This window comes from Lithobates pipiens, unplaced genomic scaffold, assembly GCF_037356315.1.
Source record: "Lithobates pipiens isolate NorthernLeopardFrog02 unplaced genomic scaffold, aLitPip1_a1.2 Scaffold_8, whole genome shotgun sequence".
NCBI lineage: Eukaryota > Metazoa > Chordata > Amphibia > Anura > Ranidae > Lithobates > Lithobates pipiens.
Genome location: NW_027507903.1, coordinates 654,695,505 through 654,710,404, shown reverse-complemented (window position 1 = coordinate 654,710,404; position 14,900 = coordinate 654,695,505). Strand labels below are relative to the sequence as shown.

Below are 14,900 nucleotides of genomic sequence, written 5' to 3'. Positions count from 1 at the left end.
CCCTCCAAACGTTCGGGACCGATATATGTTTATTGGCTGCACCCCCCTGTTGCAGGTCCTGTCTCCACCATAACGAGCTTTGGAGAATACTGGTTAGTGCTTAGGCCCCGCACATTCGGTGAGCCAGTGTCATCTGCCAGGGTGACCTGCTTTGATACCCATCCTGCTGATTGGTGGGAGACTCTCTACTGCTACTGGTCTCAGAGCCTGGTCTCTGACCATGACAATATTACAATCTTTGTTGTTGTTCAGAAGACAAGGACCTGGGGTGAAATACTGAAAATTCAACTTGCAGAAATTTTTAAAGCTTGAAAATCCTGGTGATTACTGGTTACTCTTAGTCTGGTAAAGGAATTTTTGACTTGGGTTCCAAAGTTGCTGACGTGGCAGCAACAGAATACTGGACTATTCAGGCTTGAAACTGGTGTGTCAACTCACATAGTTTGCCAGCAAATAACTGGGCCTGAATAGGATTCATCTCCATAGTGTGGCTCTCATTATGTTGCATAGTTTACCTGGCCATGTCCTGTTCTGCAAATATAACAAGGCTTATGCACAGTATGACCTATAGAAGCCACCTTTCCCTTATGAATAGTGTACCTACCAGCAGGGCTGGACTTACCATTGGGCTTGACTGGGCTCAAGCCCATGGGCCCCGCCCAGTAGGGGGCCCCACACGCCCTGCCGAGATACATAGCCGAGTGTTCTCGGCTCCACTCACAGTCACGCCCAGTCCCGCCCTATGATGGACATATCACAGGGACTGAGCGTGACTGTGAGCCGAGCCGAGTACATTTGGCTACTCTTGGTTCTGCTCAGGACTGCGAGAGGACCCAAGAGCCACCGAGAGGAACCGAGAGCCGCCGAGAGGAACCGAGAGCCGCCGAGATAGACAGGACTGGCAGCGCCATTTTTAAACTTCAAGACTGCAATGAAAAGGCTGCAAATGACAAGGCTACACTGACAAGGCTGCAAATGACACTGACAAGGCTGCAGATGGTTGGGCAAGGCTGCATTGATGGGCATTTCAATGTCAGTTTTTTCCTTAAACTTCCCTCCTAAAAGTTTTTTTCCTTAAAATTCCCTCCTAAACTTGGGGCTTGTGTTATATGCCAGAGAGGGTTATACGCTGATAAATATGGGAATGTATAGAAGGTAGGGCCCGAAAGTGACTTAAGCCCAGGGGCCCCCACCACCCTAAGTCCTGCCCTGCCTACCAGTACTAAAATGCCCCAAAGTAAAGATTTATATTTACAGAACTGAGATGTTCCCCAGCAACCCAGAGAGAGAGTATAGAGTACTGTATCTGATGGCTTCAAGAAGGTAGAGTTCAAGGTAGCTGGTGTGTACAGGAACAACCGTGACTGGTGACTGCAGTGCCCCAAGCAGATGGAGGTCTCAGCAGACAACAGATAGTTCCGCAGTCCATTATTCAAGCAAGAGTTAGGAAAGGTGGCAATCAGAGAGTAATCTATATCTGGGCAAAGAGACAAGGCAGGCAGCAATAGGAGAGCAACCCATATCCAGACAAAGGGTCAGGGCAGGCAGCAAATAGTAATCTGCATCCAGGCAAAAGGTCAGGACAGGCAGAAAAGAGTAAGCTGTATCCAGGCAAAGGGTCAGGGCAGGCAGCAAAGAGTAAGCTGTATCCAGGAAAAAGGTCAGGACAGGCAGAAAAGAGTTAGCTGCATCCAGGCAAAAGGTCAGGGCAAGCAGCAAAGAGTAAGCTGTATCCAGGCAAATGGTAATGGCAGGCAGCAATCAGAAAAAAAAATCAATTTTTCAAGCAAAGGGTCAGTAGCAGGGTGGTCCAGAGAGGACAATGCAAGGCCATGGTGCAGAAACAAGGTCAAAAACCACTAACACAAGCCCAGAGTACTGGGCTTGAGGTCCTAAAATGGAATGTCTCAGCACCACAGCCAATCAGAGGGGAAAATCATTGTAAAAAAAAATATGGGGGATGCGTGGCCACCCAGGCCAATCAATGGGGGGGGGGCTAGGCTGAAATGAAGAGCCCCCAAAGAAAAAAAAGGTGTTGATAGCCAATACAAGTGGCAAGGACATCACTACCATAGTCGGGCCAGAGCATAGGGAGCCTCTCCGGGGAAAGTTCCAAGAGAGTGAGACAGTGTTAGTGAGTGTCTCATCAACATCTTCTGGGGCACCGTTCAGTCAAGAAGACTCAATGCCTATCACCACCACAGGATAGTTGTTTGAGAGGAGATTCTTTTCACACCCTCCTTCATCTTGAACCACCCAATCAGATGCTAAACATATGGGTTGGGAACCCAGCACAGGGACTAGAGAAGAATTAGTTACGGAGAGGGGCTTTCATTTTTTAAATTGTATTTAATAGTAAATTAATAACAACATGTAAAAAAAGCATAACAGTTGAGAAAGTTGCTTATTAATTTATTATATTTCAAAAAATTTTAAATCAGAGTCATCTGTGAGTTTTCATCTCAGGGTAGGAAGTAGATGGTGACACTAGATCAGGGTCTCTCAACCAGGGTTCTTCCAGTGGTTGCTGGGGGTTCCTTGAAAAATTAGCAATTTCTTCCTCTCAGATAAGTTCCCACTGCCACCATTGATATTTTTATCTATCTGTAAGGGGTAATTCTTCTCAGTGCTCGCAAGTGTAAGGAGCCTTCTTCCCACTGACCATCACACTAATGGATCATGAGTTGTAGGTATAGTCATTGTTAGCAGGGGTTCCCTGAGACCAGAAAGTTATATCAAGGGTTCATCAGTGTTGAAAAGGTTGAGAAAAGCTGCCCTAGATGATGCCTGATGGTGATATTCTTCTAGAGGGAAAAGCAGATGAAGGAATTGTCGGGGGAGGGGATAAATATCTGAACATATTACACTGACACATTGCAGATCATGCCACAACAAACGTGAATGACTTTATCTGATGATCTGCTCACTTTACAAATATATCCTCCGCTTCTTTCTCTAGTTTGCAACCAGATTTGCCGGCATTTAGAAGAGTAGCTCCATGAACAATATCATCCACAATTGATTTATTAACCACTTGCCGACCGTTCTATAGCTGAATGAAGGCTACAGCACTGCCGGCCGGCCAGTTCTGGGAGGGTGTCCTATGATGTCCTACCATGATCGTGCCCACCAAGCACTCGATGTGCCACACGGGGAGCACATTCTTTGATCACTGTGACTTCGGACACAGCTGATTACAGATGGGGTAAATCAGCGGCTCTTTACCACATGATTAGCTGTGTCCAATCACAGCTGATCACGATGTTAACACAAGCCGATTATCAGAACTCCTTTCCTCACCCTGACAGCATGAGGAGAGGCGAGTCGATAATTGGCTTGTGTGCAAGGGACATCTACACTGATAATCAGGGAATTTATTATCAGTGCAGTCCCAACAGTGCCCACCAGTGCTACCTCTCGGTGCCCACCTGTGCCATCAATCAGTGCTCCCGAGTGCTGTCAATCAGTGCTCCCGAGTGCTGTCAATCAGTACTCACCAGTGCTGTCAATCAGTACTCACCAGTGCCACATATCAGTGCAGCCTTATCAGTGCCCATCAGTGAAGGAGAAAAATTACCCTTTTGCAAAATTTTATAACAAACTTTTACTGTTTATTAAGCAAAAAATTAAAACCCCCAACAGTGATTAAATTCCCCCAAAAAGAAGCTCTATTTATTAGACATGTGCAATTTGTTTCATTCCAAATTAATTTTTTAACAAATTCCGACAAATTCGGTTATTCAGAAATATCCAAATTAACAAAAACCCGTTTAATGAACTTTTACGAACATTCGTAAATTTGAATATTCTATAATTCGTAAATATGAAAATTCGGAAATCTGAAATAATAACTAATTAATAATAACTTAACTATTACTAACTATTAAATGAATGATATTGGTATTTCCTTTTCAAATTTGGCTGTTAGTGAACGCAATGAATACAAATGTATCCAAAATATGTATTTATCTGAAATAACAAATAAAGTATCTAAACGAATGGAACATAACAAATGAATAATAATAATAAATAACAATACTAATAAAAAACGTATTATTATTATTTATTTATTTGTTCCATTTATTTAGATGTGACATTCGTAACTTCGGATAAATTTGTATTTGTAACGCTCAATAACAGCCAAATTTTAAAGGAAATTTCAATAACTATAATTTTATAGCTAGCTATTATTAGTTAGTTAGTTATCATTTAGAATTTTGGGATTTTCATTCTTTCAAATTTTCGGATTTTCTTTCTTATTTTCGGATTTTCGAATTTACAAACTGAAGAAATTACGAATTGAGAACATAATGAACGGCCCAAAAAAAAATGAAAGAAAGAAATGAAAACAAACAAATTTTTCGGCAGTGCGCTAGACGCTAGATTTATGTGAAAAAAAATTCTAAAAATGTTATATGGGTAGAGTGTTGCATGACTGCACAATTGTCATTCAAAGTGCGACAGCGCTGAAAATTGGCCTGGGCAGGAAGGGGATAAAAGCACCCGGTATTGAAGTGGTTAAAGGAAGCGCTGACATGAATGTAGAATGGCGACCCTGCTACAATGCGTGAAATCTCATCTTTGCCGTGACAACTAATATTTTTGAGAGGCTCTTATTTTATCTGCCTATTGTTGCAGGGTAGGTATTAGAATTCTACCTTAATTATGCCTTATGTTAGATCTAGTGATGACATCGCTGGGTCTCTGTACTAAGCAATGCAGGCAGATCATGACTGGTGGGAGGGACTGGTGGGATGTTGTACATTTCTAAACACATCACACCACCCTCAGTAGTCCTTTCAAGAGCCCTCAGTCCTGATGCAAGCAGTGGGCTGGCTCTTGGGAGGAGTTATACGAATATTTTAAAAATTCCTTGATGGTGGGTGTCAGTTTAGAGGCGTGGGTGTTCCTAGACAGACTCACATTCGGAGCACCTAAGATAACACCCACGTGGAATGCTGAACCTCTGTGGTTGAAAGAACTGAAATTGATTAGATTAATTGTGGTTGGTCTAGATGACACTGGACCTCCTCCAGCCAAGAAATGAAGAAGACTCTGTCTGACCCTCTGTAGCTTCTAATGCACATTGTGAGAAGCTCACAGTGTGTGGTGAAATGCAGAACCCTATAAAGCTGTGCAAGACTAAAGACTAGGCTGGAGTACAGCTTGAAATCTGCAGATTGGGCACTCTGAGATCCTACCATTCTAGAAGAATAACAAGTTCCAGCATATCCTGTAGCAATATTTTATGCAGTAGTAGATTCTTTATGATGGAGAAGGAGAAAAGGCGGACAGAGATATCAGGTGTCCTCTGATGTCCATCAGTGCAGATCAGAAGACAATCTTCTTCTCACAGACATACCAGAAGTTCGGTGAACAGTGACCATCATTCCACTCATTACTTGGCCTTAACACAGCACAGTCTTCCCCTCCTCCGTAACCATGACCCTTCCAATCATCGGGCTGACCCTGCTCCCAGAACCTGAAGGACAGAAGAGACAATAGTGATCAGACCAAGGCAGAGCAGAACTGGGACCTAAGAAATGCTTTAAAATTTGATTTTCAAATTGTGAGCCCAACAGCTGTGACGGACTGCAAAAGAGCTGACCACATGTTACAATTTAATTGTGCAATTCACTGAGGTTAGATCAGTTGCGGCCAACTGCATGTAAGGAGTTATTTTCTTCACCTCGTTCCCTGATTGGCTATGTGAGGAGTAGGGATGAGCCAATGGTTTGGCCTGGACCTAGGCTGTTAGAGTGTTTCAAAGAATGCCCAAACTTTTGCAGGTTTGGCCCCCTGTTCGGTGGGAGGTGAGCATCATCTATAGAAGTGGTATTTTTCCACTTCTATATATACCAGCGTCCTGCTGTCAGTGGTTCCTAGAGAAGCAGGAAGTGGTGACACCCGCTGTGTCCCTAGAAACCCCCTCTGGCACATTACTTACATGGGCAGCAATATCACTGCCCAAATATCTGGTCATATTTGGACAATGATGTCACTACTTTCCCCATGCCTTCCCCTATATAGCTGATGACAGCATGGGGAGCTGTTATTTGGTGAGCAGTTCCATCAGGAATGGCCATGTGCACTGGGTCAAGTTTTTCATTTTTTAATCCGGCAATTTGGCAGGTTTTGGGCATCATGATTGATTATAGATTTACAATGACCGACTCTTGCTTTTTTTTTTGGGGGGGGGGGGGGGGGGGGCAGGGTTGGTTGTAAAAAAACGGATTTGTGGATGTCTTTAATTCTACTGTATGTAACCATTCACATGGATGGAGGGCAGTAGTGGTAGGCACCAGTATTTTTAACGGTGTCCTCTAGACTCTGATAAGGCCCACTAACTCATAGATCATGCATACATTAAGGCTTTCTGTATGAAAAAGTGTTGTAAAGCGCAAGGTGGAGTGAACTTAAGTCTCAACAATGCACTTCAGCACAAGGATTCATGGATTAGCCACCTTTTCAGATCATTTTGCCAGATCCTAAATTTAGGAATGTGCGAGAAGGATTCTTAAATTTGAGGTTTAAGTGTCTTACTTTGGAGTGACCTCATAAGGAGTTCCATCCACCCATTTCCAGGTTCCATCCAAATCCGTTAGACCGATCCACACAAATCTCTTGTTTGCAATTCCACGCAGAAAATTCTTAAGAAAGACAAAAGATAGAAATTGTGTGAAGATTAATTAATATGCATACACACTTTTCAGCCAATTTGACATGACAGTTAATCTACCAGTATATTTTTGGGATTGGATAGGAAACTGAGGTACCAGGAGGAAACCAACTCAAAGAAACTCTGTTGCCCGGTTATCATTGGCTTGTTTTGGCTACGACTTTAATACCTGCATCTGAGAGTTCCTGTGCTCCACGTGTGTGACAGCATTCTCCACAAATACCAGTCCAGCATCCACAGCATCTCAGTGGTATCCAGACTGTCATCTGACCATGCACAGTGTCCATACCTACCACAGGCACCTGTGCCACTCCTCATCCTGCTACACCCTGTCAATAACTCCAGGGGGTATTGGACAGGAGATGTAAGGGAAGCCCTCTCATCATCTTAGCATCTACCATGTACATTACAATGGCTGAATTGCACAGAGTTACATTTCAGGTCTAAATACAAGTGTGACTTCCTAATAGGAATATGCATAAGATCATTATGATATTTGGTGTCTAACAAATTGTAATTTCATGCTGATAAATTATATGTTGGTTGTCAGATTGTGAAACCTTGTCAGATGTAATTATACATTTATTTAAGATACAGTAGTTGCCAATATGGGGCCCTTTGAGTAAGTGGGGCTGTTCTGCAACACCCATTAAGGTTACAAGAAAAGATGGCTGTCCCCACAGCTCTGAGCTCTTACCATAGAGATTATGAAGGAGTATGAAGAGTCATTTATGAGCGTCAGTGACTCTGAAACATCAGATTGGACTTACTCTCCAATGAAAAAGATTCTACAAAGAACCAAAGAACAGGTGGACTACTTAAAGTGGATGTAAACCCTCTCCTATACCCAATGAAGTAAACAGCCTCAGATGATACACGGAGAAGAAACAAATCCTCCTACATAAGTTTTACATGTATATCTGTTGTCTTTCCCATTCTATATTGAATGGCAGTCTGCCTATGTAAACAAGGCAGACCGCCATTCTCTCAGGGAGAAAGAGAGAGATCTTGTGTTCCTGCTAATCAGGAACACAGATGCCTCTCTTCCTCCAGTAAGTCCACCCCCCACACAGTTAGAAATCACTCCCTAGGAGCACACTTAACACACTTTTTAGCACGGATCACTGTATTGGTGTCACTGGTCCCCAAAAAGTATCAGATTTGTCTAACACAATGTCGCAGTCCTGCTAGAAATTGCTAATCACTGTCATTACTAGTAAAAACAATAAAAAAGAACGAAAAGGAGAGGCACATGCGCGGAAGCTCGTCGGATGGCAGCTTAGTCCGCGAGCTCCGCACCGCCCCGGCCTTACAGCCTCTCCAGCGCCGACATTAGCAGCCGCAAATAGCTTCGGTGGACAGGGGAAACACCCGGGAACTCCGGAATGGCAGGTGGAACGGCTAGGAGAGACCTCTCCCGTGTTTTAAACACGGGCCCGGGACCCGCGACCATATCCAAGATGGCGCCGAACACCGCCACACGAGGGGATGTACAGGAGGAGGAAGACACCATAGCAGATCAGCCTCTTCACTCAGCAGGGCTGACAGGCCCCACAGTAAGTAATAACTCCAACGCCTGCTTGTCCCCCTCCTCCACAGAATCCCTCCTAGGCAGGGTCCTTGATGATATGCCGCTCTCACCCATGGAGGACATTACAGCTAGCCCAGGAGGCAGTGAGGCCTTTAAACCAGGCGCTCACCCCTCACCTCAGGACTTTTCCTCTATGGTTGCAATGTTCGGCACCATGTTAGCCAGGGGTCTCTCCCAAACTGCTACCCAAATCACCTCAGCCATTCAAGCTGACTTACAGCAACTGGGAAATAGAATTGAAATGATCGAACTCAAAGCAGATCAAACAATCACCAGAGTGAATCAAAATACTGCCCGAATACAGGACTTACAAGACCAACTTGAAACTGCGTTCTCCAAAATTGACGACCTCGAAAATCGTACGAGGAGATACAATTTTCGCATCAGAGGAGTCCCTGAATCCTTCCAGGACTCGGTCCTATAGGTCCAATCGTTCATTAAGGAGCTCATTCCAGACATTCCTGATCACTGGACCGCGCTCACAGGGCACTGCAACCCCCACGACAAGATGGGCTCCCGAGAGACATTATAGTCAAACCACACTTTTACAAAGTTAAGGAGGAGATCATGCAACGGTCGTAGGGTGAAGGGCATCTTACATTCCAGGGCCACCCCATACAAATCTTTGCTGACTTATCGCCCTACACCATTCAAAAACGGAGGTCTCTGAAACCGCTACTTCTTGCACTCTCCCAGAAATCGATCGCCTACTGGTGGTCCTTCCCATTTCGGCTTTCATTCTCTTTTAATTCTAAATCTTATGGCTTTTCATCATTTCCAGACGGTGAAAAACTCCTCCTTCAACTTGGCCTCATCTCACGGGACCCCGAATCATCTTTGACTGGCAAGACCCCGAATACGTCCTCTAAGAGACCCCCTCCGTCAAGCCCCATCGCCCCTGCATGGCAGAAGCGCCTATCCAAAAAGTCCAAAGACTCCAAGCCGCCTTAATGACAGTATCAGGTCTGGGTTCGGTATGGACCCGCGTCACTCCCTTTAATCCTGGCTGATCCGGATCCTCTGATATACTTATGACTCTTTTGACTTTTTTTATTTTTATTTTTTTTGTACCAGTCCTGTCTTTCACACTGCTAACCTGGTTGATGTTTTATTTAATTCTATATCTCTTATTTTTTGATAGGGGTGCCCCCCCAATTTTTTTTGACCTGTCTTAAGTTGGATGTCTAATGTACAAAAGGGCTTCCCTCAGGTCCACTGCCGATTCTCGGGGGAGATACTTTCCCCCCATTATCCCTTCTTAGACCCACTGCTATGTTTAACTAAGGGACTTCCACCAGAACCCGCGGACCACTCCGGCCTTGACCTCGATTGGAGGTCAATGGCTGGTTAGGTGGCCGGACGGTTTGCACCATTTAGTCCCTCAGGACATTATATAGGGCTCAGTCCATTATCTTTTATTTAAGCTCCTGGAGAAGGCTGGGGCGGATGTCCTGCGCCTCTACGTATCTCTAACTGAGAGAGGGGCTCCTTTGAGTTCCTCTTTCGGATTGGAGATCTTGTGCACCCTCTATTCATGGGTGGTGTGCTACCAAGGTTATGTTTGGGGTTGGGTTGTATGAGGTGCGGGAATGGGTTTCCACACCTCATCTGGGTGTTCTCGATTATCTGTTTGTTGTCTATGTTTACTGACATCTCGCTTCTCTCCTATTTTCTCCTAGCAGATCCATCTTTCTACCTTTCTTTTCCACCCCTCCTTCTCCCTCTTCCTGCCGAAGGTCACCTATCCAAGTGCGCTTCCAGAATTTGGCAGATATCGTCTTCACTACACAAGGTAAGTCCCACTCTCTCCCAGATGGTACCTCCCACCTGATCCATGCCAGTACATGACACTGCTTCTCCACCCCTCTCCATAGTTTCACATAATGTCCAGGGCCTCAATTCCCCTGTTAAAAGACGGAAACTGTTCAAACTTTACCAATCACAAAAATTTGCGGTTCTCCTGCTTCAGGAGACCCACTTCCCTAAATCGTTCCACCCCTCATTTCTCCACCAAAACTTCCCCCAATTCTATCTCTCCAACGTGGAAAACAAAACAAAAGGTGTGGCTGTCTGCTTTTCTAAACACTTAAATTTTTCCATGTCACAGGTTATTACTGACCCATTGGGCAGATATATCCTGGTTAAAGGCACCATAGACGGGACGATCTATACTTTTGTCTCGTATTACGCGCCCAATAAGGGTCAAGACAAATTTTCCACTTCAATGCTAGCCGCCCTTTCCCCGCAACTGGAAGGAGTTATAGTCTTGGGGGGAGACTCGAACATAACATTCGATCTGTCTCTAGATAAATCGGGATCTGGCCTCCCACGTCCTAAGCAACCCTCTAAACAAAGTACTAGGATAGCCAAACTCCTTTTTGACTCGGGTCTAGTGGATGTTTGGAGGGAACTCAACCCCCGCACCAAAGACCATACCCACTACTCGGCCCCACAAAAATCATACGCCAGGATAGATCATATTTTCCTACGTGGTACTAATGTTCCGTTAGCGTTAAAGTCCGCTATTAGAGACTCCCCTATCTCAGACCACTCCATGGTTACACTTTCCCTTTGCAACTCTTGTACCACAAATAAGGAATTCAAGTGGCGTCTTAATGAGTCACTGCTTAGTAATCCAGCTCACTGCTCCATGTTAGAACGGGACTTAAAAAATTACTTCATATGTAACGACACAGAAGATGTCTCCCCTGCTACACTGTGGGCAGCCCATAAGGCTGTGATAAGGGGCAAAATCATACAATTTTCCTCCCAATTAAAAAAGGAGCATAGGGCCGAAATAACCAAACTTACTAACGAATTCCAGGCGTCGTGTAAACGTAACAAACGAGAATGTACACAATCCTCCCGTTGGGATCTAGAAACTTCAAGAATCAAACTTAACTTAGCCCTCACCACGGAAGCAGAAAAACACCTCCGATGGTCTGGTGCCAGGTTTTACTTACACAAAGATAAAATTGGATCTAAATTAGCCACCAAATAGTCACCCAAGTCACGGATCATGGCTTTCCCCAAGATACGGTTACCATCGGGTATCCCGACACAAAATCTGCAGCGCATCCTGAAATGCTTCCACGATTTTTACTCTTCCCTCTATAAGGACAACAATCCCAACCCTCTCCCAAGCGTCGAGAAGTTCCTGGAATCCCTACCCTTGCCCAAACTCTCCAGGGATCATGTGGAGCGCCTTGAACAACCCATTTCTTCCTCAGAGGTTAAGGAAACCATAAAGAATCTCAAACTAGGCTCCGCTCCCGGCCCAGATGGCTTTTCAGCCGGCTATTACACAAAAATTTCTGACACTTTAGCACCTTACTTAGCGAGATTTTTCAATTCACTTCGCCAAGGTACTTGCCTGGATATCTCGGCCATTCCTAAACCTGGAAAAGACCCGTCTTTGGTGTGCAACTATCGCCCGATCTCATTGATCAATAACGATCTTAAACTTTTAACGAAAATAATGGCAAATCGTTTATCCTCCTTCATTGCTCAGTATGTACACCGAGATCAAGCAGGCTTTATCCCGGGGAGACAGGGCCCAGACCAAGTGAGAAGAGCCATAGACATAGTGTCCCTCCTTAACTCGCAATGGGATGGAGGACCCACTCAAGAAGGGTTCCTCCTTTCGGTTGATTTACAAAAAGCATTTGACACGGTCACCTGGCCATATATCTTCGAAGTACTTAGTAGGTGGGGCATGGGTCCAAATTTCCTAGGTACATTGAAATCCCTTTACTCCAACCTCAGCGCCCAAGTAAGATTGCAAGGTAGATACTCGGACATATTTACCATCGAGAAGGGCACCAGACAGGGATGCCCGTTATCGCCCCTGATTTTTGCCATAGCCATCGAATCCCTAGCCATAGCCATCCGTACAAATCCGGACATCAGAGGAGTCTCTTGCAGCGGTCAGGAACATAGATGTGCCCTTTTTGCTGATGATCTACTCCTATTCGTCACATCCCCTTCATTTCTACTCTCAACATTATCAAACTCCTGGAGCAATTTGGAGCTGCCTCAGGCCTCCAAGTCAATGTTGCAAAATCCGCCGCTCTGAACATATCCGTCTCGCCAAACCTCCTTACAAGCCTTCAAACTCACTTTCCGTTTACCTGGAACTCTTCAGCCATCCCTTACCTAGGAATCAACTTAGCCAGCAGATATTATAAGTTATTCTCCAGCAATTACCCCCCCATATTCAAAAAACTCGAAGCGGATATGTCCATGTGGTCCAAATATGATCTATCCTGGCTGGGCCGGGTAAACTCTATAAAAATTACCCTCTTACCTCGCTTGCTGTACCTTTTCCGTTCTCTGCCAATCCCAATCAGAAAAGCCCAAATTACGCGGTTCCAATCCTCTATCTTGAAATTTATCTGGGGTTCCAAAGGCAGCAGATGTTCCAAAGAAATTCTTTATAGACTTAAGACCCAAGGTGGCCTTGCTTTGCCCAACGTTTGGTGCTACTACCAAGCTGCACAGGTAGCTCAAATCTCAGTAGTGTATTCTAAGGGCCCTAAGCCAGATTGGCTCCCAATGGAGAGGGAGGCGACACCGAAACACACAATTGATTATTTACTCTGGTCCACGTCGTGACTTTGTCCTGCAATATTGGCCCCTACCCTTTCTCACTCTATGTCGTTGTGGGACAGGCTTCGAAAGCACCCAGCCCTGGTCTCTCCCATGCGCCCCCTTGCACATCTCTTTAATAACCCAGGCTTCCCACCTGGACAAAATATTTTAGCGTTTAAGTGGTGGGTGGACAAGGGCCTATACAGAATTGGCCACTTCCTACACACCACAGGACCTCTCACACCAGGATACTGTGTGAGTAAATTGGAAATGCCCTCTACCGAAAGATATAGACTATTTCAAATTTCCCACTTTCTACGCTCAAAATGGCCCCTCAACTCTATCCCCCCTTCTCGAATGGAAGCTAGCATTAAAATCATGGTGCGATGGTATCGTGTCCCAGCCTCTTTGGCCAAGATGTTTCCGGACACTTCCCCCCTATGTTTTAGGGGATGTGGCCTCACGGGCACCCTAATTCACACATGGTGGACATGCCCTAGGATACGGACATTTTGGAACGGATTTTTCCACCTTTTGAGAAAAATTACGGGAACGGCTGTCCCACAGATACCCGAAATAGCACTTCTTAATGCCAGCGTGGAAAAGACCCCTAAACACACCCAATCTTTAATTTTTTATATGCTCTTAGGAGCTAGAATTACTATAGCTAAAAACTGGAAAAGGTCCACGGTACCGCTGCATGGCGTGAAACGGAAAATTTCCTGGATCATGGCCCAAGAAAAGATTGTCTGCAAACTTCTAGACAAAACCCACAAATTCCAATTTATTTGGGAACCATGGGCGAACTACTTCGGAGTCCCCATAATTCCAGGGACTTAGATGTCTGGGTCCGCTCTTCTTCCCCTAGGTGACCTTCCCTCTTGCCCTCTCTATTCTCCCCCTTTCCTATGGATCTGCTCTTTCTCCTACTTTTTCTAAATCCTTCTCTTCCTACGCCTCTCCCTTTTTCTGTGCTCTTATGTAGAAACGGACTCCCCCCAGTGTTTAAGTCTCACATTATGCGATCTAAACAGCTGGTACAGACCTAGAGGCATAGCTGGGTACACTTATAATCTCAGTGGTTTAGTTTCTCACATCTCAGCTTAATACCTGCGTGACACGATTCTGTTTTCCTTTGATCACTACACACATTGATATTTAAGTATGCTTATTGTAGTTTTTAGTTGTTGGGGTTTCAGCAGCCCCCTCCAGACTTTCTATGTAATCCTCAGGGATGGGGCTGGGGCGGGTGGCCTTCTCCACAGTGTGCTCCCCCTGGGGTGGAGTGTGGCCCCCCCTCAGCAGCCCATCTCCCCTACAACCATAGCTCTTAAGAGGGTTTAGTAGTGCATACTTTTAATACCTGATTACCTAGCTTGCTGTACCATCCCGGAAATAAGAGAAGCTGTTTTACGTTTTCTGTAATGTTTATTGTACACTGGTTTATCTTTATGCACCCTCTGGCCCAGGAGGTGGTTGTATTATTCTGTTTTATTCTTCTTCTGTATTGAATTCGTTTTAAAACTCAATAAAAACATTGAAAAAAAAAAATAACTAAAAAGTCCATAAATATATCCCATAGTTTGTGAATGCTGTAACTTTTGTGCAAACCAATCGATGTATGCTTTTTGGGATTTTTTTTTTTTTACCAAAAATATGTAGCAGAATACAAATTATCCTAAATTGATGAGGACATTTGATTGTTTACTTTTTTATTGGATGTGTTTTATAACAGAAAGTAAAACATTTTTTTTTTTCAAAATTGTCGCTCTTTTTTGTTTATAGCACAAAAAATAAAAACCGCAGAGGTGATCAAAAACCACCAAAAGAAAGCTCTATTTGTGGGAAAAGAGAACATCAATTTTCATTGAGTACAATGTCACACAACCGCGGAATTATCAGCTAACGCAACTCAGTGCCGTATCGCAAAAATGGCCTGGTCAGGAAGGGAGTAAAACCTTCCGGAGCTGAAGTGGTTAAATATTTTTCCTTTTTAAACCATTTATTTTACTGTTGTTTATGTCTTTTTTTTTTTAAATA

The 14,900-nt window shown here is 44.4% G+C and overlaps 1 protein-coding gene across 1 annotated transcript in view; it reads right to left on the bottom strand.

The window, feature by feature from the left end:
- Positions 1-4,336: 4,336 nt before the first annotated feature.
- The window catches only part of LOC143962472 (C-type lectin domain family 10 member A-like), a 67,012-nt gene continuing 56,448 nt past the window's right edge, over positions 4,337-14,900 (bottom strand). The window contains exons 9-10 of the mRNA XM_077471746.1: positions 6,544-6,650; positions 4,337-5,482 (exon numbers count right to left, since the gene is read on the bottom strand). Of these exons, the coding sequence (XP_077327872.1) occupies positions 5,332-5,482; positions 6,544-6,650 (258 nt within the window). The 3' untranslated portion in view covers positions 4,337-5,331. The remainder of the gene's footprint in view (positions 5,483-6,543; positions 6,651-14,900) is intronic.